The sequence below is a fragment of the Pipistrellus kuhlii genome, unplaced genomic scaffold (genome assembly GCF_014108245.1).
Source record: "Pipistrellus kuhlii isolate mPipKuh1 unplaced genomic scaffold, mPipKuh1.p scaffold_m20_p_18, whole genome shotgun sequence".
Lineage (NCBI taxonomy): Eukaryota > Metazoa > Chordata > Mammalia > Chiroptera > Vespertilionidae > Pipistrellus > Pipistrellus kuhlii.
This window is the reverse complement of record NW_023425493.1, coordinates 19,236,439-19,262,329: the sequence shown is the minus strand read 5'-3', so window position 1 is coordinate 19,262,329 and position 25,891 is coordinate 19,236,439. Positions and strand designations below refer to the sequence as shown.

The 25,891-nt window shown below is 35.7% G+C and overlaps 1 protein-coding gene across 8 annotated transcripts in view; it reads left to right on the top strand.

Annotated features, from left to right (window-relative positions):
* Positions 1-25,891, top strand: part of RASAL2 (RAS protein activator like 2) — a 219,528-nt gene that overhangs the window by 69,230 nt on the left and 124,407 nt on the right. For 2 of the 8 annotated variants that reach the window (XM_036443083.2, XM_036443086.2), the window contains exon 1: positions 1,634-2,576. The exons of 3 other annotated variants lie outside the window; for them this stretch is intronic. In XM_036443083.2, the coding sequence (XP_036298976.1) occupies positions 1,976-2,576 (601 nt within the window). In that variant the 5' untranslated portion in view covers positions 1,634-1,975. Of the gene's footprint in view, positions 1-1,543; positions 2,577-25,891 lie in introns of those variants that run through there. 3 more of the 8 variants (XM_045583187.1, XM_036443085.2, XM_036443084.2) reach the window with 3 other exon arrangements.

Genomic DNA, 25,891 nt, shown 5'->3' with positions numbered 1-25,891 from the left:
CACACACACACACACACACACACACACACACACTATAATGAGATATCACCTCACACCTGTTAAGAATGGCTATTATCAAAAGAACAGTAATAACAAGTGTTGGAGAGGTTTTGGAGGAAAAGAGACTCTCATTCACTACTGGTAGGAGTGTAAACTGATACAGCAATTATGATTTTCTTAATGTGTTCTATTGAACAGAAATTTTTGATTTTTATGAATTCATATTAATGCTTTCCTATTATGGTTATTGCTTTCTGTATACTAAGAAATTTTGCCTACCTTCAGTTCACAAAAATATTATCTTCTGGATTCTTTGACAAGCATCATTGTTTTCCATCTCGGTTTATTTTCCATCACAGATTAACTTTTGTGGATGGGTTGATGTGCCATAATAGAGACTAGAGCTTAATGTTTATTCTTTTTCTTCAAATTCACATTTCTGAGTATGTTTTTTTAAACAAGAAACATATTATGCTTGTGAGTTATTCTAATTTGATATATTATGCTTTTGGGAAAGCCAAGTACTTTAACATTAATATAGAAATGTACAAGTTTAGAAACTATATAAGCAAATGAAAATGAGTTTATTGCTTTATGATAATGGAAATAAAACATTTGAATATGTTTAAAAGAATGGGTATATTACTAAATTTACTATTTTTACACTAATAAGAGAGACTGATGTGAGAACTTTTTCATTGTACACATTATGCAAATAAATGGATAGTTTTTTTTATTTATGAAAAATAAATAAATTTTGTTTTTATTCAGATGAAATCATCATTTTTTTAACTTGCAAAGAGATTTGATTGCCATGTTATATATCTTTTACTGGTGGTCTAAAGTCTGTCAGGCTTTCCATTTGAAACCCCTATTTTCAAGAGTTTATGAGAAGACAGTTAAAAAAAAAACACTCAACCAAAATCTTGGCATTCATGGTCTTGGTTCAATAGAAGGTACTTACTTTAACAAAATTTTAAATAGTCAGCTCTTTTTTTAAAATTGTAAGCAGCACAAAGAGGAATAAAGGAATTTCTTTGGTTAAATAAATTGGGAATAGTTTTCCAGACAGCTTACCCCAATTCAATTTACAAAGCAAACTTTTCCCTTCTAGAAATCATTTAAGTATGTATGGTCCTATGTTCCAGTTGCCACAATATCTTGCATCAGGATTTTTTTCCTTTCTATCTTCCTAGCAAATACCCTTTATCCCTCTTTTCTTTTTATCCATTTATATGTGTTTTTGTTTGTTTGTTTAGTTTGCCATAATATATTTACAATAAAAATGGCTTTAAATTTGGCATTCTTTTGTCCTTTTCCCTCTACTTTTCAATGCCTACTCAAAGCAAGACTACCTATTGGTTGGAAAACAATATTGACTTTGAGATAAGTGTTATAAATAGCAGTGCTTGAAATTAAATTTCTGAAATCCAAACTTTAGAAACTATTCTGAAGAACTGCTAACTTAAAAAGCAGGCTTTTAGGCAGGGTTTTTTTCTTCCGGAAAGTGTGGCTGTCAGCTTGAGGACTTTCACATTCTGTTTTTAACCTACTATCATTTGCATGGTGAACACTTCGATACTATTGGTCCATAAAGGTGTCTGTGGGTTTTTGTTGCTTTTATTTCACTTCTTAGTTTAAAAAAAAAAAATCATTTCCTGAAAACCTAGTACAGACATGTAACCTGCAGGAAGGGAGCAAGATGATCTGGAAACCTTTACTTTTGCTGAATTCTGGAGATAATTTGCTGCAGGCAAGAGGTTTTTGGGTGCTGCTGAAATTTCGGAGATCTGGGAAAATGGGGTAATAGAATAACATGACACCAGTCCTTAAGCAACAACATCTGCTGTGGTTCAAAGCCACACAAAGAAAGCTACTTAAGCAGCTGAATGTTTTGGACTGCATGGACAAGTGTGGTTCAACTGCTAAGGCTGCGGCATAGAGGGAACTCGCAGCTTAGAGAAGTTGTTTAAAAATGGAGTCCTGGAAGATGAACATCTTTAAGAGACAGACATCACCTTATCCTCCAAGCTATCGAAGATCTTTATCAGAACCTGCTTATACAAATTCAGAGATCAGAACAAGCTTAAAGGGCTATCCATGGTGTGGTCCGTTGAAAAGCAAGAGGAAGAAAAATGAACATGATGTTTCCAATCTAGGAAAGCCATTGAGTGCTTATAGGTGGCAAACACATCCCAGCTTCAGGTGCAAAGGGGGCAAGAAAGAGAGCATGCAAAATAATAAAGGAGACCTGGATGAACTACTACAACAAAAGGTCACGCCAAAGATGGTGGATAGTAATGCTGCTGCTTCTGCTAGTGAGGTCCTTGGAATGTCAGCAGAGAAGCTGGACCAGGCCAACACCCGGTCACTTCGGGTTCCATTCACCAGATCTATTTCCGAGCCAGAACCCCGCTGCAGTGTCAGATCTGTGAGACCATCACCGACTTCAGGGAGGTCAGTGGAGTCTGTGCAGCAGGGATATTTCATCCGTGGCATTTTCTCTACTCTTTCCAATGGCTTCTCCAGGATGCTGAGTCTGAAAGGAGAATCAACCAATGAGCCAGTAAGAAAAGGTACATTGTGATGCATAAGGGGGGAAAAAGAGATTCCTGATTTAATTACTTTTGGAATTTTAATTATTTGTGTTTTATAATAAGCTAAACCGTGCTATTTACTCATTATGACCCAAATTTATGTAATAAGTACACTTTTTAAAAAGTGATAAACACTACTTCAGAGGACCCCTCCCTCAATGAATATTAATAAATCACAGTAAAATATGAATTCGGTTAAAGAATTTTTGTATTATGTTATACTCTTGAACTCTGTTTTGAAGTCTGTGTAAAAGTGTTTATTTTTTTTAACCTTTAAGTTTTTCAAGTTAAATGCAATTTTAGAGGAAGCATAGTTGGATAATTTCCTCATGACAAAGTTTAGAATTAAAAAACATAATTACTGTTATCCCTTTATAAAAATTAACAAATGTTATTAAAACTATTTATAGCATAATTGTTTTGGTAGGTTTTAAATGTTGGAATTTTGATATGCTTATGTCATAAAAATATACAATTTTCATAGGGGAAGTGGAAGATGCAAATCTTGAATATGTTTTCAGATGACAAAATTGAAATTTGTGTTTGATTGAGAAAACAGAATCGTCAAATTTTTAAAAACCTCATTAGGACTTGTTTAAATTTTAAAAAGTTTTATGTTGATGGTAGTATTGTTCAAGCCAGAAAAAGGAAAACCTCTCAATTACGTGTTAAGACCTATGTTTATTTGTTTGTTTGTTTGTTTTTTCTTGAAAATATTAACACTGAAACTTTGATACTATTTTCATCCAATTGAGAAAATTTTTGGATAAGCTGTGATTATTAGAAAACTTTAACTTATCTTTCTTTTGAGATTGGCCACATCAGCAGAACTTTTAACTCTAAAATTGTGGGAATTAAAGAATTTTGTTATTGCAGTGTAATTTAATATATTTTAAAATACAATTGGAGAATGTGAGTGATATATAAGAATTAAGTAATTTTGCAAATATATGTATACCAATAACTCAGTATTTTTCCTAAACTCTGCCTTCCCTAGATTTTCCTTGACTCAGTGAGTTTTAATAATATACTAGTACTTAAGTGTTTTTGTTTTTTTGCTTACTCTTGGCTTACAGATCACTACCAAGAGTAAAATCTTTCTTGATGTGACTCTAATAATATTCCATTAAAATTTTTGAGCCCTAGCTGGTTTAGCTCAGTAGCTAGAGCATCAGCCTTTAGACTGTAGGGTCCTGGGTTCAATTCTAGTCAAGAGCACATGCCTGAGTTATGGGCTTGATTGCAGGAGGCAGCCAATCAACTATTCTCTTTCTCATTGACATCTCTCTCTCCCCTTCCCTTCCCTCCCCCCTCCCTTCCTCTCTGAAGTCAATAACAATATATTAAAAAAATTTTTTTTGACAGGCTAGGTAGTTGCATTTCCTGGACACTAGTATACCTGTTTTCTTGTCCAGTGATCATTGGCTGATGTAAAGGAGCATCAAAGAGAATTAAGAGTTTAAAATAAATTCTTAGAATCAGTGCCTCTCAGTGGTTAACATGTGTACATTTGATAAAAGAAAGATATAGGTTTATTTTCCCCCCAGTATTTATGTTTATAAACATTTTTGGAGTTTTGTATAATAGTTAACTTTCACTTTTTAGCAAGTATGCCAAATTGTTGACCATGTGTGAAGTGTTTTGAGCATGTATACCTGCATTTTGTTCTACTTAAGGAGATATGAAATATTCTGCATTTATTACATCTTATTAAACAATTACTATATCTCTTAAGTGTTTCACTAGTGGAGAGCCAAACTCTTTAAATTGAACTGTAATTTTAATGCAAAGATTGGAGCTATTTTTTTTATCAAACGTGTATAGTCTGTGTCAGTGATTTTCTAATCTGCAGTTGTGAATTTTTCTTTATTTCTCTTTCCCCACCAGGGAAAGTGTATGATTGGCCTGGCAGATGTGAATTCTACTTCCATCTATGCCAATTATCATTTGTAAAATTTAATCTCTTAATTTCTCTTTATACTTTTGTGGAATAGTAATTCCTTTCTCACACGTGATAAATGCTATGTAAGTTATTACAGTATTGAGGCAAGGTATGGAAATATAAGAACATAGATGTCTTTAAGACTGTGTTAAGAAAATCAATATATTTATTAATTTGAAACCCACTAGTGTTTGTTACTTTTCTTCTTTAATATAAATTGCAAGATGTCAGAGGCATTAAATAATGTATGTGCATATTTAATACATTTAAAATAGTGTTTGGCTAATAGTGTTTAGCAGCTATCTATATGTTAGGTATTGTTTCTATTAAGAAAGTGAATTTACATGAATACCGTTGTTTTTAAAAAATAAGGAAGAAGGATTCTTGATTCATAAGTTTGTTATAATTATTAAATATAAATAAATTGTAGTGTTTTAATCATAAATTTTGCGAACTCAAACTTGTTCTGAGCATGTGAATGTTCCGATCATAAACAAATAATAATTTCTTATATCATAACTGAACACAATTATCCACAAGCTTAAAGCAATGAAATATACTATTCTTAGGGTCCTCAACCAATTTAAGAGGGAGAAGCTCAAGGGTTCACTACTATTCTGGGTTTAACTCTCCAGCTGAACAATATGTATTCCTTCATCTGATACTATGTGTAGGTCAAATTATAAAATATTAAAAAAATTAAACATTTTCTTATGGCTAAAAGTAATTCCAACTGCATTTGGGCCCATGGCTAAGCATGGAGTCAACTTGCTTACAATAGGGAAATAAATTGAACACTCATTAAGAGAGGAATAATTAAGCAGATTATGGCATATAATTCCATAATCATATCAACAAAATTCCATATAATCTACATGGTTACCACATACTACTCTGTGAAACTTAATAGAAACTATAAATTGTAAAAGTACATGGGATGTAAACCATATATCTAATGTATGTAACACATAGAAAGTAGAAATTACTGGGAGGCAATTTTATTCCTAAATTATTTTTCTTCCTCTGTTAGTATGTATAGTAGATAGAAATGAAAGCTTAAAAAGTAAGGAAGTAAACTAATTAAAAAATGAAATAAGAAAGAAAATGAAATATACTTTAGGTAGTTCTCCTTTCTGGTTATAGTTGGTGCTTTATCATATCATAGTAATAAGAATATCCTCTTTCCCAGTGTTAGTTATATTATTAAAGACCCCCTGTTTTAGAAATTAGAAGACTATTTTTTCTCAATTTTTAAAATATTCTCATTCCATTTTTAACAACTTTTTCATACAAAATGTTATTGAAAAGGACCTTTTACATTAATTCAAGAATTGTTTATTTAGTTCCTAAGACACTGTTATTAGTGCTGGGAACATAACACATTATTTATTAATAGGGGCCCAGTGCACAAATTTGGGCACCTTAAAAGGAACTGTGGGCCGTGAGGTTATGGTTGGCACAGGGGCAGTTCTTGGCCCATCCTCTGCAGTCCCTCCCACCGTGGCCTTCTGTCCCGTCCGTAGGCAGCCCCACACCTGCTCTTCCGCGCCCGCTCTGCTGCTCCCATGTGCTGCTGCTCGCACCCACTGATGGTGCAGTTATTGGGACTGGCGCCGGCAGTGGGTGTGAATGGTGGCTGCTGCCCCAATTGCTCCTCAGGAGCAGTTGGAGGTGGTGAAGCCCTCAGGAGCGATTAGAGCCGGCAGCCACTGCTTGTACCCACTGATGGAGCTGAGCGATTGGGACTGGCACCTGCAGTGGGTATGAGTGGGGCCAGCGCCAGCAGCAGGTACAAGTGGTGGGTGGGACTGCAGTGCACCAGAGCAAAGAATTTTCAGTAACCACCAGAGGCTCGCCCTTATGACAGCAACTGGCGCACCACCTTGGTTAGGCACTCCTGCTCACCTGCTCCACCATTCTGCTGCTGCAGCCGACACCTGCCATGTTTCGTGCTCTGCTGCCTGCTGCCGACGGACTCCCATGTTCCATGTGTGGCCCCTGGTGGTCAGTGCACATCATAGCGACCAGTTCGGTGGTTCTGCTGTTCGGTTTGTTTGCATATTAGCCTTTTATTACATAGGATGTGAAGCTTCCTTACTTATTTTAGGGAACCAGTAACCATATTAGAAAAAAAAGTCTTAAGTTCATAAGAAGTATATATAATAAACAGTGGTAAAGTCTGATTAGTATAAGAACTTACTTAGTGCTTAAATCTTTTCTATAATTGGATCTTCTGTTTGCTTTATATTATAATCAGTTAACAATAGATGTCTCTACAAATTCAGAGAAGTGTTTTTTTCTTGCTATTTCTCCTAAGAATCTGTGTTTCAGCATGCATACCACCTATTCGGCTAACATTTTGTCTTCCATCTGTTGCATCTAAGCTGTCCTGAAGTTGTTGATCCAATATTTTGTCATTTATGATATTTATGTTGTCTGTTGTTAAGCAACTTTGAAGTCAATAAATAAGTTTTAAAAATAAGGCAATGAACTTAAACACTTTAGGCTACTTATGTATAAGTCTGCTGTATTAGAAATTATCCAACATATCAATATAATTCTTTCGTTAAAATTTTTTATATTAACTTCATAGAGGAAAGAGGTAGAAATATCAATGATGAAAGAGAATCATTGATCACTGCCTCCTGCATGCCCAACTGGGGATCAAGCCTGTGACCAGGGCATTGCCTTGACCAGGAATTGAACCATGACCTCCTGGTTCAACCGCTGAGCATGCTAGCCAGGCCTCTCATTTTCAATAAGTGTATACCGGGTATATTAATCTGCTAAGACTGCCATAACAAAGTACCACAGACCAGGACAGACTGTGTAGCTTAAAAAACAGAAATTTATTTTCTTAGGGTTCTTCAGGCTGGAAGTCCAAGATCAAGCTGTGGGTGGGGTTCCTTTCCCCTGAGGTTTGTCAGCTTGCAGATGGGTCTTTATGTTGTATTCTCACCTGGCTTTCTACTGTTCATAGGTGCCTTTAGTGTGTCTTCCTCTTTTAAAAGACACCAGTCTTCTTGGAGTAGGGCCCCATCTCAGTATGACCTCACTTAACCTTAATTACCTCTTTAAAGGTCCTATGTTCAAATATAGTCACACTGAGGGCTAGAGCTTCAACACATAATCTTTAGCAGGGCATAGTTCAGTCTATGAGATTTTTAATGCAATATATTAGTGTGAAATTTAAAATGTTGCATAACATAGTCACAAGTATAATGTGCTCAACTTTAAAATGCTTGGTTTGTCAACCTCTGGGCACTTTATACACATTTGTCTGGTTTAATCCTCTGAATAATCCTGTTGGAGTAATTATTCTCATTATAAAAGTAAGGAAGTAGAAACTCAGAAAGGTTTAGTTATTTCTCTATAACTACCCAGCTAGTCAGTGGTGTGTCCCAGGTCTTTCTTATTCCAGGTTCCTTTTCTTACCCTTCCATTTTTGGGGATCTCTGAGCATATGGTGTTTGAGAGTTTCTGCCCAATGAGCACTGCAGAATAATGGAGCAAGAGGAATATAGGAGTAGAGATCAGCACATGGAAGTGGGAGCCAAGGAATAGATGAAACCACTTAGCTGTGTGTGTGTGTGTGTGTGTGTGTGTGTGTGTGTGCGCACGTGCACACACACACGCACGCCTAAGCTCATGGGAGGTGTAGTGTGGAGGCAGTCAGAATAAGAGTAGTGTCCTGACCTTGGACATTTGATCATTCTTATTCCAGGCTTATCAGAGGCTATTAGCTGAACCACTCAACTTTCATGATTATAGACTTAGAGTTTACCTATAGTGGTGGCAAGTTTAATGTTCTTACTTTATATACACACCACCGCCGCTGCTGCTGCTGCTGGGGCTTGAGGTGCTGACAGAGCTGCAGGGTGTGCCTGCGACCTACCTGCCTTAGTGTGAGTGGCCCCAAGCGGGCAGCGAGTTCCACCAGTGGCCCCATCAGCAGCAGGCCAGGCATAGGCACATGGAGTTGAAATTGCTGGCCTGCTTTCCTGCAGGCCTGAGCTTCTGAGCAGCTGGGGGTAAGCTGGTGATCCCAATGGCCTGACAGCTAAGTGCGTTGGGCCTGGGGACTGTTAAATGGGCAGAAGATGGCCCTGATCGCGGGAGGCTAGGTCCTAGGGACCCTTCCCACACGATTTTGTGCGTTGGGCCTCTAGTACATAAGTGGAATCATATATTTGTGTTTGTATATAATTTAGTTGTTTTGAGTATGTTCACAGAGTTGTACAGCCACACTGCAATAAATTTTATAACACCAGAAAAGGAACTCAGTACCTTTTAGTAGTCACTTCCCAACATGCCATTACCCCCCACCAGTGTTTGTGGGTTTATCCCCAGATCCAGTTTTTTTCTTTGTTTGTTTGTTTGTTTTTTGTTAAATTTAGGCAGAGTCCATAGGTAACTACTAACGCACTTTTTGTCTCCATAGATTTATAGATTTGCCTGTAGATTTCATATAATGGAATCACACAATGCATGGCCTTTGTGTTTGCCCCCCCCTTCCCCCCCCCCCCTTTTTTTTTTTTTTTTACTATTCTGACCTTTCTTCTAGCACATATATTGGTTTGCTTTATGCATGTCAATCTTTGTTATTTTATTTTATTTATTTTTAAAATATATTGATTTTTTTACAGAGAGGAAGGGAGAGGGATGGAGAGTTAGAAACATCGATGAGAGAGAAACATTAATCACCTGTCTCCTGCACACATCCTACTGGGGATGTGCCCACAAACAATGTACATGCCCTTGACTGGAATCTAACTCGGGACCCTTCAATCCACAGGCTGACACTCTATCCACTGAGCCAAACCAGTTAGGATTGGCCTATTTTTTTTCTTTTTTTCTTTTTTTCTTTTTTTTTTTTTAAACTAGTAGACATTTTAATGAACTTCTCTCTGTGTAGCTTCAAGCTACTAGGACACATGCCCCACCAATACCCTTAGTCTTCTCCTCAGCTCTTCTGCTGAAGACCTTGGCCTTCACAACCACAGGCTGCTTTTCCCCCAGAACTTTGCAGTAGCCCAATCGCACCACATCAGTGATAGGAGCAGCTCCAGTCTTGCTTTTGGCAGCATTTACCCGTGTCTACTCACTGACCAGGGTCCACAGTCCTTCAAGGTTGACAGCTGGGAAGAAGCTCTGGTTCCTCTTTAAGTGGTAATGCCTCATGCCAACTTTCCCAAAGGAACCTGGGTTGATATTTGTTGATGTTGATCCTGTGATGCAAGCCAGCAGTATAACCTCCCCTCTCCCCCAGTCCTTCCTGTGCTTACCAATGCGGCCATGGCTGTGGGTCACGTGGCCCCAAAGTCTGGATGGCATGCCAATGGCTGAGATGCAAGAACTAGTCTCTTTAACTTAGCCTAGTATTTTCAGGGTTCACCCATGTTATAGCATCTATCAATACTTTTTCCTTTTTATAACTAAATAATATTCTATTATGTGGCTATACTACATTTTGATCCATGTATTCATCAGTTGATGGACATTGAATTGTCCTTTTTGGCTATTATGAACAATGCTGCTATGAAAATTCATGAACAAGCTTTTACACGGATATATGTTTTCATTTCTCTTGGATATATTTACACTTATATTTTGTAAAGGACATAGCCTGATCCAAAATAATGATTTGGTTTTTTGAGACCTTAAGTCACATTTAGTTTTTCATTTGTTATTTAAACATGTGACAGTCTTGCTGTTTTATATCTATGTATTGGTTCATTTAATAAATATTTGTACCAGGTATTTATAATAGTTCAGTGTTAATCCAATAGTTTCATTAATTAGTAATTTTTTACATCTGTGCAGAAAATAGAAACAGTATGTTTTTAGTTACATGTGATTTAGTTTCCAACTAGAAGCTTGATTATATTGAACTTGTCAATTTGTCTTCATTGCCAGGATGATTGTCTTATTTTTATCTGCCTGAGGCAGTTTGTAGTCAATTTCTCACGCTCAAGGCTGGTATATCTTTGTGAGGAAGCAAAGAGAAGAGTAATATGAGTAATGACTGAATCTATGATTATGAAACCTTATCCATATGAGTATACAGGTTCTTAGTGACTGAGCTTTGGTCAGTAAACCACAGGCATTTTTCCTGTCTTTCTCATGTGAATTTTCTCACTGACATATTTTTAATTACTTTTTCTCTTAGTTTTTGAATTTGTTGACGATTATTCACTTGTCTTTACAAAATAGAAATCTTGTGTTGTGTCCACGATTTTAGATGTTTTCACCAAAATGTCAAAATAGTTTGAAGCTTATGGAATACCAATTCAACTATAACTTAGCACAGCATATAACCATAACCATAATCTTGGTCAAAATAAAGAGTATTTTGAATGCTATGTGTGTGGTTTGTTGTTCTGGAGAAAAGTAGTATCTGGTGGTTAGAACATATGAGTTGTTGTCAGCATTTTGTGGGTTTCCCAGATCCAATTGTTGTGTTTTTTGTTTTGTTTTGTTTGTGTGTGTGTTTTTTAAGATAGGCAGGGTCTATGCCTGGTATATGTTTAGTGGAATGCTTTATTTACTATGGATGTACTATAAACACTAATGAAGATTTTATAATATTGGCAGAAAAATGTTCAATAAATTACTGAAAATATATATTAAATAATTGTAGCTGTAACGGGTGCTTAGTGATTCTATTCTTTAAGCTTTCTTTGCAAAAGGCATAATTAACATTCTTTCCTCTTAGTGATTATATTTTAAGCAAACCATAAAGAACCGTGTGTGTGTGTGTGTGTGTGTGTGTGTGTGTGTGTGTGTTATTGATTTCAGAGAGGAAGGGAAAGGGAAAAAGATTTTTAAAAAATCATTGATTAGCTGCCTCCTGCATGCCCCCTACTGGGAATCAAGCCCGCATCACCTGCGTGTTCCCTGACTGGGAATCGAACTATGACCTCCAGGTTCATAGGTCGATGCTTAATCCCTGAGCCACACTGGCAGGGCTATTAAAGAACTTGTTTAAAATTCAAAGTATTTAAACATTACTGTCTTTCTGAGGGACTGCTGAGAATCCTATATAATAGAACTCATCCCTTTCATACTTGCCAGAAATTCAGAATAAGGGACATGCTTTAAGATTGTGTGATGCTTCTAGTATGTGGAGGGTAGGCAGTGATATTATAGTACTTAAGTTAAGAGCTCGACAGAGATGTTCTGCCCTTTAAATAAAGTAATAAAGGTCTCATCCTAGCTTATTAAGAACAGATAAATGGCATTGAAATATTTTTCAATTAAAATTTTTTAAATATTTCTTAACATTTTGGTGCCTGGCTTCCTCAGTGATAAAGTAAGGTTCTTAACTCCAATTTCTATATTTGATTACTTTATATTTAATATTCACCATTGAGTTACTTTTTATCCTGTGACATAATTTTAGGGCATGGCCTTTCAAACAGTGGTTTTTTTTTAATTCTTTATTTTTTAAAATAAATTCAAACTGTTTTTATGAACACCCATTGTTCATAGTGAACAGGGGTTGGTTGCTAGTAGAAATATCATGATGGTAGCTGGTTTTTTTAATCATCTCTAGCCTTCATTCTAATTTATTAGATTGACAAGGCTCAGATATTGCTATTAGTCCCTAGGTTGATACTGTATTGCTGTTTCTGTTTTCTGTAGAATTTTAAATGTATCATTTTGTTCAACTAGAAGGAATTTAATATTTCTTTGTGCAATCCATCTCTTCATTACATTTTTTAACCAATGAGAGTGTTCATTTAAACACTATAACAGAGTCATTTTTGTTATTATTAGCCAGTTTTCTTTCTCAGCAATAGACTACTTCAAATATTAGATGTGAAAGAACCTTTTATCCAAGAGTAGGTGGAATTGGGATAATACCACTTAAAATAAATCATTTAAAGCAGTTGCCTGAATTTCATACTAAGTAACATATTATTATATACATGTGTGTATGGGGGTATAGAGGATTATTAGGAATTTATCTTTAAAAAATATGAAGTGCATCCTGCCAGTGTGGCTCAATGGTTGAACATTGAACTATGAACCAGGAGGTCATGGTCAATTCTAGGTCAGGGCATCTGTCCAGGTTGAGGGCTTGATCCCTAGGGTGGGGTGTGCAGGAGGCAACCAATCAATAATTCTCTCTCATCATTGTTCGAGTTTAACAACACAGTTTTAAAATAAAAGTGCAGGAAATAACATGCAAGAAAGAATAAGTAATTTTCAATTTATAATTAAAATGAAAAATTAGGATGAATTTATGAATATATCTGAATATTTACATTTTGATAATCATGCTCTCTCTAGAGTGCTACATGTTAACATTTTAAATGAGTATTATTGGTGTAAATTGTGTCTATACTTGGGATTAGATACAGAGTGCTGAGTATTAAAGAATGAAGCGTTCTTGATGTATAGATATCCAAAGATCTCTGAGCTATGTTATAACATGAGCAGCCAAGGTAGTTGTGTTTTTGTTTAGTTCTTTATAGTTTTCAAACCCTTTCAAATGTGTTATTTGATAATAAGTGCATTATGAAAAAAATAAGTTCACTTTGTGTATGGGGAGAAACACTTTATATATGGGAAAATTCCGAAAGAAGCTCTTTCCTCTTTTAAGGCAACGGTGGATTTGGAAATGAGAGATGGGTGACCCTGAGAGTTAGAACTGAATCCTTCACCAGTCTCATATGTCTATCTGCCTATCTTGACATTAATTTAACTAGAATAAGTTGGGCCTTGATCCTGGGGTAAGACTCAATAACTTTTACTTAATATCGTCCCTTCCTCAGTCAAAGATGGATGACCAAACATTGCACTGGGAAAAGTGAGTGTAGGATGGCAAACAACCTACCAACATATCACTGCAGTGTCTTGGGCAACATTATTTACTCTTCTTCATGTGCTAACTATTTAATGCAAATAATAAAAGTACAGATGAACTTCACCCTCCTCCCTCAAAACATACACATATGGAGAGGGAGATCCAAATGCTTTAATTGGACCACTTAGTCTGAAAAGCTCTTTTCATATGACTGTTCTTTGTTCCCTTGCTATGGTGTTTACCTATAGCTCTCTCCTTGTTCAACTGGTCACTCACACAAGGACCCCTATGCAAAGCCTTTTTCATCCACAGGTTTGTTTTGTGATTTGTTCATAGTTTTTTTAAAAAAAATATTTTTTTAAATTGATTTCAGAGAGAAAGAGAGAGAGAGAAACATCAATAAAGAGAAAGAATCTTTGATTGGCTGCCTCCTGCACGCCCCCTACTCGAGACCAAGCCCACAACTCAGGCATGTGCCCTTCCCCAGAATGGAACCTGGAACCCTTCAGTCTGCAGGCCTATGCTCTATCCACTGAGCAAAACTCGCCAGAGCAATTTATTTATAGTTTGTTTTTAGTTTTCTTAGTGGTTGCTTCAGAGCAGTGGTTCTCAATCTTCCTAATGTTGCGACCCTTAAATTCAGTTCCTCATGTTGTGGTGACCCCCAATCATAAAATTATTTTGTTGCTACTTTATAACTGTAATTTTGCTACTGTTATGAATCATATTGTAAATATCTGTGCTTTCCGATGGTCTTAGGTGACCCCTGTGAAAGGGTGGTTCGACCCCCAAAGGGGTCGCAACCTACAGGTTGAGAACCACGGCTCTAGTGGTAGTATCGATACAATATTCGTATGTGACCTCACAGTTTACTGGTATCAACATTTTATCACTTTAAGTATAATATAGAAACCTTCTATTTAGGTCTGTCTACCTTTCCTCACTTTAAAATATTGTCTTGAGTATTAGATGATATTATAATTTTTGCTTTAATAAAATATTTATAAATTCCTGAAGATGATAAAATATATCCTCATATTTCTGCTCTTTTTATTATTCTTTCTTTCTAATACTCTAAAATTTCTTTTTATTATTTTCTCTCTGAAGAATTCTCTTTTGCCATTCTCTTTAAAAAAAAATTAAATATATTTTTATTTCAGAGAGGAAAGGAGAGAGAGAGAGAGAGATAGGAACACCAATGATGAGTGAAAATCATTGATCGGCTGCCTCCTGCACATCCCACACTGGGGATCAAGCCTGAAACCCAGGTGTGTGCCCTGAACGGAAATTGAACCATGATCTCCTAGTTCAGAGGTTTAGAGCTTTCCTTCAACTGAGAATGCCTTAATTTCCCCTTCATCTCACAAGAATAATTTCATCAGGTATAGAATTTGAGGTTGACAGTTTTCTCTCAGCATTTGAAAAATCTTGTTCCACCTACTTAAAGGTTTTAGATGAGAAATTGTCATTTGTGTTGTTGTTTCCCTAGAGCCGTGATCGGCAAACTGCGCCTCGCGAGCCACATGCGGCTCTTTGGCCCCTTGAGTGTGGCTCTTCCACAAAATACCATGGCCTGGGCGAGTCTATTTTGAAGAAGTGGCGTTAGAAGAAGACTAAGTTTACAAAATTTGGCTCTCAAAAGAAATTTCAGTCATTGTACTGTTGATATTTGGCTCTGATGACTAATGAGTTTGCTGCCCTAGAGGTACCATGACATTTTTTTCTGACTGCTTTCACAACTTATTTTTTGTCTTTAGTTTTTAGAAGTTAATTATGATGGGTCTTGTCTTAGATTTCTTTGGGTTTAACTCAGCTTCATTTTTTTATTTTATTTTTTATTTATTTTTTGGTTAATCCTCACGCAAGGGGTAGTTTTTCCATTGGTATTTTTTCTTTCTTTCTTTTGAAGGGTGGAAAGGAGGGAGGGAAAGGGAAGACAGAGAGAGAAACAGAAACATAGATGTGAAAGAGACACGTAGATTGGTTACCTCCTGCATGCACCCTGACTTGGGCTGGGGGTTGAACCTGCAACCAAGGTATGTACCCTTAACCGGGAATCAAACCTGTGACCCTTTGGTCCTCGAGTTAATGCTCTAACCACTGAATCACATCGGCCAAGGCAACTCAGCTTCTTGAATCTGGAGGCTTATGTCTTTTGTCTATTCTTTTGGGAGGTCTTCAGCCATTATTTTTTCCAAATACTCTTCTGTCTACTCTAGTTCTTCTCTCCTGGAATGCCACTGATAGTTTAATATTTATTTTTTCAGTCTCTTTTTTCTTTGTTGTTCACATACAATAAATTCTGTTTTTCTATCCTAAATTTTGCTCATTCTGTCTTCTGTCATCTTCATTCTACTATTGTAGTTCTGCTGTTGTATTTTTGGTTCTATAGTTTTCATGCAGTTTTTAAAATAAATTCTATTTCTTTGCTAAGATATTCCATTCTTTTTAAATTTGTCCTAAGGTAATTTCCAATTGATTATGAAGCTTTTTATGATGCCTGCTTTAAATTCCTTCTCAGATTATTAAAACATCTGAGTCATCTTAGTTGATTGATTTTTGCTTTCATGCTGTGATATTCTTGTTTCTTGGTATGGTTGATGATTTTTAATTGAATCTTGAACATTTTGGCTGATAATTGTAGGTCCAGTTTTAGTCTTTTATTTTAACAGGCTGCCAACCTATTTAGGTTTAACATGTAGTTACAAGCCTAATATTAAAGGGTATGGTTCCTATGACAATTTACTTTTCAGATTTTTTGCAGCACTATTTTGGTCTTCTTGGTTTATATGGGCCTCCTACCCATTTCTGCTGGAGTGCTGGGGGAGCAGCAGGAGCTTTCCCAGAACAGGCCATCTGTGCCTCTAAGAAAGAGAAGAGAGTCTCCAGCCCATGGGGACAGGCCTTCTGGGCTGGGTTGCTGTGACAAGATCCCCTGCCTATGGGAGATGGAGAAGAATCCCTCAGGCTGGACAATCCCCTCTTTTCAGGATCCCCTCCCCTTCAACCCTGTCCCCTGCTACCTGGTATGTCTTGATGAGAGACGGTTGTCTCAGGTCTGGAGGGGAAAGGGTATGTGGTTCCCTTTCTGCTCACTGTTTGCAGGCCTCCCCACCATACTCCCAGGCTAGTACTGTTGGGCTTGCCTAGTGTTGTCAAAGGAATGAGACTACCCAGACTGCTTTCTTTCTTTCTTTTTTTCTTTCTTTTTTATATATATATTTTATTGATTTTTCACAGAGAGGAAGAGAGAGGGATAGAGAGTTAGAAACATCGACCAGAGAGAATCATCGATCAGCTGCCTCTTGCACACCCCCTACTGGGGATGTGCCCACAACCAAGGTACATGCCCTTGACCGGAATCGAACCCGGGACCTTTCAGTCTGCAGGCCGACGCTCTATCCACTGAGCCAAACCAGTCCCGTACTGCTTTCTATTGCTTGGGATAAGGCTTTGGGTCACCTTCTTCTGTTGAACACCAGGTTTATAAGATGTCCTTCCACTGTGTTGTTTCTCAAGTCAGTCTTCTTTCTGTTTTCAGCTTTCTGTTTTCAGAGTTCTATGGCTACCTTTTTAAGTTCCAAAGTGTAGTTTCATTTAGCATGGACTAGTATGAAAAAAATGAGTGTATGCCATTGTCTGGCCCAAGACTCTTTCTTAATCCTTTCTTATTCATATTTTTCTTTAGACTGCCTAACCTGTCATAATCTATATCAAATTTCTGCAGTTGTTAAATGATATAACTCTTCTATAGCCTTACTTATCAGAACTTTTGTATATGAAATCTGAGTTCTTTTCTATCAGATTTGTAAAATCCTATTTTGCAAGATTAGCAATTTGACTATGCAATGACTTTGTACTCATAACAGGATTCAAAAATGATCAAGAAAGGTTCAGGGCTGAATAGTATTCAAGAAAGGGTTGATTTATATAAGGGGTAATTTAACTCATGAAATTTTTGTTTTCAGTAAAATTTTTGTTTTCAGTAAAATTTTATTGTCTGGCTCAAGACTCTTTCAGAAAGAGTCTTGGGCCAGACAATGGCATACACTCATTTTTTTCATACTAGTCCATGCTAAATGAAACTACACTTTGGAACTTAAAAAGGTAGCCATAGAACTCTGAAAACAGAAAGCTGAAAACAGAAAGAAGACTGACTTGAGAAACAACACAGTGGAAGGACATCTTATAAACCCGGTGTTCAACAGAAGAAGGTGACCCAAAGCCTTATCCCAAGCAATAGAAAGCAGTACGGGACTGGTTTGGCTCAGTGGATAGAGCATCGGCCTGCAGACTGAAAGGTCCCGGGTTCGATTCCGGTGAAGACTACAGTGAATATTTATATAAGCAAAAATTTACCTATATATTTAAGTCCTTATACTTTATTTTTCAATTGAAAGTTCTCTAATATTTTTGTTATACAGATGAGTTATGTAAAGTTAAAAGAAGACTTAAAAATGACTATATAAAGATCTCCTTATAATCTAAACAGAGAAGCTTTGCAAAGGTTTGAAAGGGATACTATTAATTACTTTAGGACAAGGTGTAATCCGGGTCACGTGGTCATTCAACCTAGATCAAATTGCTAGTTAGTACAAAATCTGGTTTTATGAGACCCCAAATATCCTGACAACTGTGCATGGGCCCAATGTAGTATAGCATTATGATTATGATCGTATAGAGTCATATTACTTAGTGTGGCTGTTATCAATTTACTCAAGTTTTCTGTGCCTCAATTTCTTTATATGTAATATGGGAGGGATGATAGTACCCACGTTACAGGGATGTTATGAGACTTAAATGAGATTAGGCATGCTGGTGCTGTTATTACTGTTATTTTAAAATATTCTTACATTAGAAAAGGCAAGGGCTAATTGAGAACTAGTAGCTTTAGTGTGAGATTAAGAGCCAGGAGTCTGGGGTTCTATTTCTGTTTTGCTCCTGACTCACATGGACTCTTTGGGAAACTGCTTAACCTTTTTGTGACTAAATCCTGCCATTTGAAAGCTAGAAGAATCTTACTATCTGCTCACTTTATGTAAAATGATAGGGAAATTTTTGAAAATGCTTTGTGATCTATAGGAAAAGGTGCTTCATAAGCACATAACTTTATTCATCTCAGCATTGCCATTAACTTGCTCTTTAAATATGTATGGCTTCTAATTTGCTTAATTTAGTAATCCAAAATTATATTAATGTATAATATGGGGGTGTTGACACTTCTGTTAGAACGTTTCCTTTTGTGTTTTCTCATAACTTAAATATAGATACTTGCTGCCACATTGTATTAGGAATATGTGTAAAAATCAGTATGTATAAATTATTGAGAATGACTGAATAATAATTTTTCATTTTTCTACTTAGTTTAATTAAAATGTAGCTTTGATTCTTTTTAAAGAACAAAAGAGGATAGAAGTGGGGACAAAGAATGGTTGATTAATTATAATGAGAATAGAATATGGACTAAACTGTACCTTAAAAGAACATTTAGCCTCTTCTCCTGCCACAGTTGAATTATATTTTAATGAATTCAGTTGAATAAGTAGCTACCATGGAAAAAAGTGAGTTTTAGTAGGGAAAATATATGACTATTTACTTTGTTCTTTCATAATCATTAATGGTTTAGGTAATCTTTTCAAGTTTGTGGCAAGTAGAGGCAGTATGTGAAATGAAATCCTATACAACATTTTGATTATTTTGAATTAGGTAGACTTAGCTAAATGTTTTTCTGAGGTTTAAAGAGTTACATGGTCAGTTCAGAAAAGACATATACACAAACGTTTCAAATTTGCCAAATTGATTTCTTATTGAGGTACAGAATCAGTGCTAATTTAAAATTTTTTAATAAAAGTAGAAAAGTTTTGTTACTACTTAAGAGGATAAAGCACTTGAAAACTTGTGTAGTCTGAAAAAATGTCTTGGGAGTCTTTTTGTTCAAATAATTTTCCTATAATTTACTTTGAGATTATGACTTATACTGAATGATTTTCATTTGTATGAGGAATTGAAAGAATTCAAGATTTAAAACTAAAGTTAAGAGAAAAATTATGTTTTTAACCTACAAATTGTTGCATTTTAATTGTAAAATTAGTACTATAATATAATAAAAATCCAGGTTATAGTTCAGGAGGCCAGAAGTCTATGAAATTTAGATGTCAGCAGGGTTGGTTCCTTTTGCAGGTCCAGTTCTTTATATTACTATTTTAAAAAAAGTTTTTAAAATGGTTAAATAAACCATTTGCATAAGATTCTGACATTTTAAAAGATTAGAACAATGTAATATATATCTTTAAAAGTATCGAGTAATTTATAAGTTCCCTAAAATATGTTTAATACTTAGTAACATGACTTAAAATAGGCATCAAATACAACCTTTATCCAAAGGAGTTTGTAACAAAAATGTTTTTCTAAAAAATGCAAAACTGACTAGATAGAAACTCTCTTTGCCCTTTAATTTTGGCATTGTAACTGTCCAATATGAGGTAATATAAGAAGAGCCGCTGAAAGGCATGGCTTTCCATTCCTGTAGCTCAGAGCTCCCTGCTGCCGCCATCATTATCAAACAGCTCTTGCAAATTCTAATTGCATTCTGTAAATGCTCCCTATTTTCCTTGTCAGTTTCCAATCTGCATTTTGAAATACATGCTTAAAATATTTATCTCCCAAATAGAAAAATAAGAACTCTGAAACTGTCAAAACTCTCAATGGTACATGTAATTAATGGAAAACATTCCATAAATACAGTTGATGTAATGACAATATAACTATTTAGGTCAGAGAGAGAGAGGGAGAGAGAGAGAGAGAGAAAGAGAGAGAGAGAGAGAGAGAGAGAGAGAGAGAGAGAGAGAGAGAGAGAGAGGAGCTTAGGTATCAACCTTTTATAACAATTTAGCCTTAAATACCACCTTTTTAAGGAGACCTTTATAAAGGATTATAAACTTGTTTCACTTTTAACAATAATATAATTAATCTTTTTAGCCTGTGTTTTGTGTTGCAGTAGTTATTCTAGCTAGAATAAACAAGTTATATAAATTTATAGGTGAATTCCAGGTAGATGTTAAGTAAGGAAAAATGACTTTTCTAGGAAAGTCGTACAGGAAGAAATTATTTTTAATTGTTACTAAGTGGGTATTCTTCAATAGCAAAGCATTATTATAAGGATTAATCAGAAATGTTTATGTGCATTGAATTTTAGAAATCTGTAATGTATACTATCACTAAAGGTCTCCAGGCTGGCCTTTTGAGAGTCTGTCTATTAATAGGGCTTTGTACATTCTTAATCCTCTCTTTTGCTGTCATTAAGTTGAGAATATAAAAATGAGTAATCAAATGATTGAGGAATGTTGCTGAGTATATTATTTGGAAGAATTATTGGAGCAAAACAGTATCCCTTCTCTGTTGGAAACAGTGACTTAAATAGAAAGTGGCAGGCTTCTGGTATTGTTAGGAAGGTGGTGCTCCTGAGCTTGTATAACTGCCGGGTATTTAAAGTTCCCGGTATCCTTGGAAACATAAACTGTTTGTGATACCAATTGGTGCTTGTATTTCAGTGATGTCATACAATTTTCAGATTTACACAATGGATCTCTTGTTTGTGGACCTACACAGGAGTTCAGATAGTTTTGGAAAAGCAAAGAAACTGAGGCTTAAGAGTATGTGTGTGAGAAAGAAAAAGGGGGAGGAGGAAAAGCGGGGATGGAGAAAGAGAGTGAGTAAGAGAGATAGTTTTATTTTTTCAGACTTTAATTTTACAAATCAGTGACAACTTTATTATCCATTCTGTAATCCTTTGAGTTTGGATTCAACTTTTTAAAAAAGCAAAAAACATCACCCACCAAATTTCTTATTGTTTCACACTCTTGTGGTTGCATTTGAGAAGTATATATACATTTTGGTACTAATAAAAACTTACAGAAAAACAAATGAGGATTAATTGCTTTTCTCAAGTTTATCCATCATCTATACAATAGTAAGAGGCTTATAGAGCCGGGAGTATTTAAAATAATTGGTTAGATTAACACAGTGCCATTAAAAGGATTATTTTCTCTCTATCTGAGTGGTTCATTTGGTTGGAACATTGTCCTGTACACTGAAAGGTGATGAGTTCTATTCCCAGTCAGGGCACATACCCAGGTTTGGGTTCATTCCCATTGGGTGTATGGGAGGCAACGGATCAATGTTTCTCTCTCTCTCATAACAATTTAGTGCTCTTTCTCTCTCTCTCTCTCTCACTCTCTCTGAAAAACATATCCTCAGGTGAGAATTTAAAAAGCAAGGGTGGGGGCAGGTATGTTGATTTATGGCACAGGGTGTACTAGATCCTGTTCAGTGGTACCAAATGGAAGTTTTCTTTTGTTAGAGCAAACTTGCATAGTTCGGGGTGTTTTTTAAAAAATATTTTTTATTGATTTCAGAGAGAAAGGAAGAGGGAGGGAGAGATAGAAGCATTAATGATGAAAGAGAATGATTGATTGTCTGCCTCCTGCACCCAGCCTAATGGGGATTAGGCCCACAATCTGGGCATATACTCTGACTGGGAATTGAACCGTGACCTCCTGGTTGGTAAGTCAATGCTCAACCACTGAGCCATGTCGGTTGGGCTAGTCAGTTGAGCCATGCCTGGGTTTTCCGCAGAATATTTCCAAGGAAATATTTATTTACATATATTATATAATCCTGAAGGTAATTCACAGTTTAAACCTGTTTTTCCCCTGACATTTTATTATAGTATTTTTAGTGTCAATAGTTTTGAATTGGAATAAGATGTGAATTTGTTATATCAAATGTGTGAAATAAGAAGAATAATGAGAACTAACCTTTATCGTAAGCTTACAATATGCTAGGTACTGTTCTAAATGCTTGAAGTTTCTTTTAATCGTCACCAAATCCCTGTGGGGTAGAAACAATATTGTTCCTATTATAACGATGAGGAAACTGAAGCACCAAGAGGTTAAGAATCTTGACTAGAGTTGCACAGCTGGTAAACAGAAGAGCAGGGATTCCTTTGTAAGCAGTTTGATTCCAGAGTCTGTGCTCTTAACCATCTGATCATGATGCTTCTCAGTAGCACTGATAATGAGAGCTAACATTTATTGAGCATTTTTCTCTGTGCCAGAAATTGAGAAATTGTTCTCTATTCCCTCTATTGTGTTAACTCACTCAAATAACCTAAGTTGGGGACATGAGTTTCATTCTGCTAAATTTCTGTGCTTTGATAGCCTCTTCTTAAAGATCTTTTTAAACCAATTCATATGTGCTGAGGATGTAGCCGTCATATACAACCACCCTAACTTTCTCACCATAGTTACATATTTTCTGATGTTCAATGTATTTAGTGTTCAAAAACTCAATTTATCTTTAAAAATTAGTACACAGTGTTAAAAATGTATATATTTAAGTCAGTATTCATTACTTACACCTTTTTTTTAGTCAGTATTCAATTGGATTAGGCATGGGTGAATACCATTTTGCATTTCCTTTCTATGTATTATTATTTGGTTAAGAATTGCCTTATTTCTTAATTTGTATTACTTATTCCTCTATCCTTGTGGGATTTTGTCAGTCTCTGTTTCTCTCTGTCAAAATTTCTCTCTCTCTCTCTCTCTCTCTCTCTCTCTCTCTCTCTCTATATATATATATATATATATATATATACACACATACACACACACACACATATATGTATGTGTATATGTAATATTTTTACTGTAGTAGTGGGGTTTTGAGATGGAGTGAAATTATATATGTTCAACCTGCCATTTTAACCTAGTACCTGCCACATATTTCTTAAAATAAAATTTTAGTAAGAAATTTGAGGAGCCTTTGAAGCACTTCTAGATTATTCTATAGGTGAGGGTAGAGGTTTGGATCTAGATACACAGATCTTATTTTTAACTTGATTTTTTTTTCCTTTTAATTGGATGTGACCCAAAAGCCAATATTCATTGATATAGAGGAATAACTAATAGCTACAAATTAAGAAATAAGGCAGTTCTTAACCGAATAATAATACATAGAAAGAAGGGAGATGCAAAATGGTATTCACCCATGCCTAATCCAATTGAATACTGACTAAAAAATGTGTAAGTACTGAATACTGACTTTATATTCATTGGGTTTTCCCTCAAACCTGATCTTCTTACAGAATTTCTAATCTCAGTAAATGAAATATCCATCCATAACTCAACAAAAATGCAAATCAGTGGTGTCACTTCTCTGTTTAAAACCCTTCAGGGGCTTCCTTTCCTTTCTAGGATCAAGATCAACTTTTTAAAACCTTGTTTATAGGTCTCTGTTGATTTTGGCAAAGACTATTTCCCCAGCCTCTGATCACTATGCTTACCCTCCTTGCTCCCTATGCATCAGACAGAGGGGCCTCCTTTACACATTGTTGGAGAAGTAGAACCACTTTCTTCCTCAAGGGCTTTTGGGCCTGTGATTTGATTTGCCTGTAATGCCAATACAGTTGTCCCTCAGTTTATACTGTGGATTTGTTCCATGACCCTTTGCATATACCAATATCCCTGGATGCTCAAGTTCTTTAAATAAAACTAGAGACCCGGTGCATAAAATTTGTGCACAGGTAGGGTCCCTAGGCCTGGCCAGTGATCAGGGCTGATCCGGGCCTTCTGACTGCTGGCTGGGGCCTCCCTTCCCTGATGCCGACTTCATTCTGTGCACTCTCCCTCCCCTGGTGGTCCGTGAACTTCCAAGGGGATACTTTGCATATTAACTATATATATATATATATATATATATATATATATATATATATATATATATGTGTGTGTGTGTGTGTGTGTGTGTGTGTGTGTGTGTGTGTGTGTAGGTTATATGGATGAAATATTATATGCATATATTAGCCATATGCATATAGCCTACACACATCCTCCTATATACTTTAAATAATCCTTAGATTACTTATAATACCTAATACAATGTAAATGCTATGTAATAGTGTGTGTCATTCATCTGAGAATAAATATCCTGTAGCATTTCTTTTCTCAGCAGGATTGTGTTCCATGATCATGTTGTTTAAAGGTTTCATGTAATCTGAATATATTTTAAAATAATGGGAAGGCTCAGGAAATTCATACGGACTTATTTAGGGAATAATGACAAGAAGAAAATCTGTAGATGTTCACTACAGATGCAACCATCCTAGGCCTAACTACATACTACACATCAGCAACAACATTTTTTTCTAATATCTTCATTTGCTGTTGGTTTAATCCATGGAAGCAGAGGGAGTCATCTGTATTTATATTCTCCTCCACCTACTGCTCCCAGACCAAGTCCGTTGTTCTTTTTATATGCTCTCACAGCACCCTGTACTGCATCATTATCATAATTGCTTAAATTAAGTGCATACTAATTGTGCAGTATTTGACCTCTCTTCTAAATTTAAGTTTCATTAGTTCAGTGACTAGGTCTGTCTTGTTCACTGTTATATTCCCAGGCTTGAGTACACAGTAAATAAATACTTACAGAATTTAAAGAACAAGGAAAAGTTATATTAACATGCTAGTGAAAATCATACATTAAATAACTAAGTTCAAAGGTAGCTGAACTAGGTGTGTCATTTTTGAGCAAGTAATTTTATGTCTCTAAGCCTCATTTTATTAATCTATGAATTGAGGGAATGTGATTTATTGTCCTTGAAGATATCTTTCAACTCTGATTTGTTTCCTAAAGGATCTCTCTCTTCCTCTTCTATGCATTTTTTCCCCTGTTGATCTTTATTTTTGTTTATTCTCCTACTTAATGCTCATCATTATTTGATTTTCTAGATTTATTTTTCTGTCTGTAATGTGCATGTATTCTTTGATATCTGAATTCTCACCATCCAAATATTTGCTACAGTGACTTGGAAATATTTAACCTAAAATTGACACTCCAAATTAAAATATTGTTCTGGCCCAGAACATTAAGTTGCACATGAACCTGGGCGAGAGAATATGGAATAGACTGTTTCTTATATCATTTGTTTTCCCAACAGGATGTGTTTTGTAGTTATGTTGTTTAAAGATTTCATGCAATTTGAATATCTTTTAAGATAATGGGAAAGTGCCAAAACTGGGTTGGCTCAGTGGACAGAGCGTCGGTCTGCGGGCTGAAAGGTCCCAGGTTCGATTCCGGTCAAGGGAATGTAAATTCGTTGCAGTCAGCTAGTCGATGTATCTCTCTCATTGATGTTTCTAGCTCTCCATCCCTCTCCCTTCCTCTCTGTTAAAAATCAATAAAATAGGTTTTTAAAAAAAAGATAATGGGAAAGCTTATGAAAAGTTAGCCTAGGAGGATTAGAAAAGTTCTTAGGTTAGAAGAAAAGATGGAAATGATAAAGATTAATGAGAGATAAGACAAAACAAAAAATGACATAAAAACTTGCCTGTGCATGAGTCCCCATGTAGTATGATTTTTTCTTTATTTTGTGGGGAAAATAAAATTATGAAAACATTGTTAGTTTAGAAAGCCTTGTTCATTTTATTTTATTGTGCTATTTGCATCATTATAAATTACTAACAGATTATTGTTTATTTA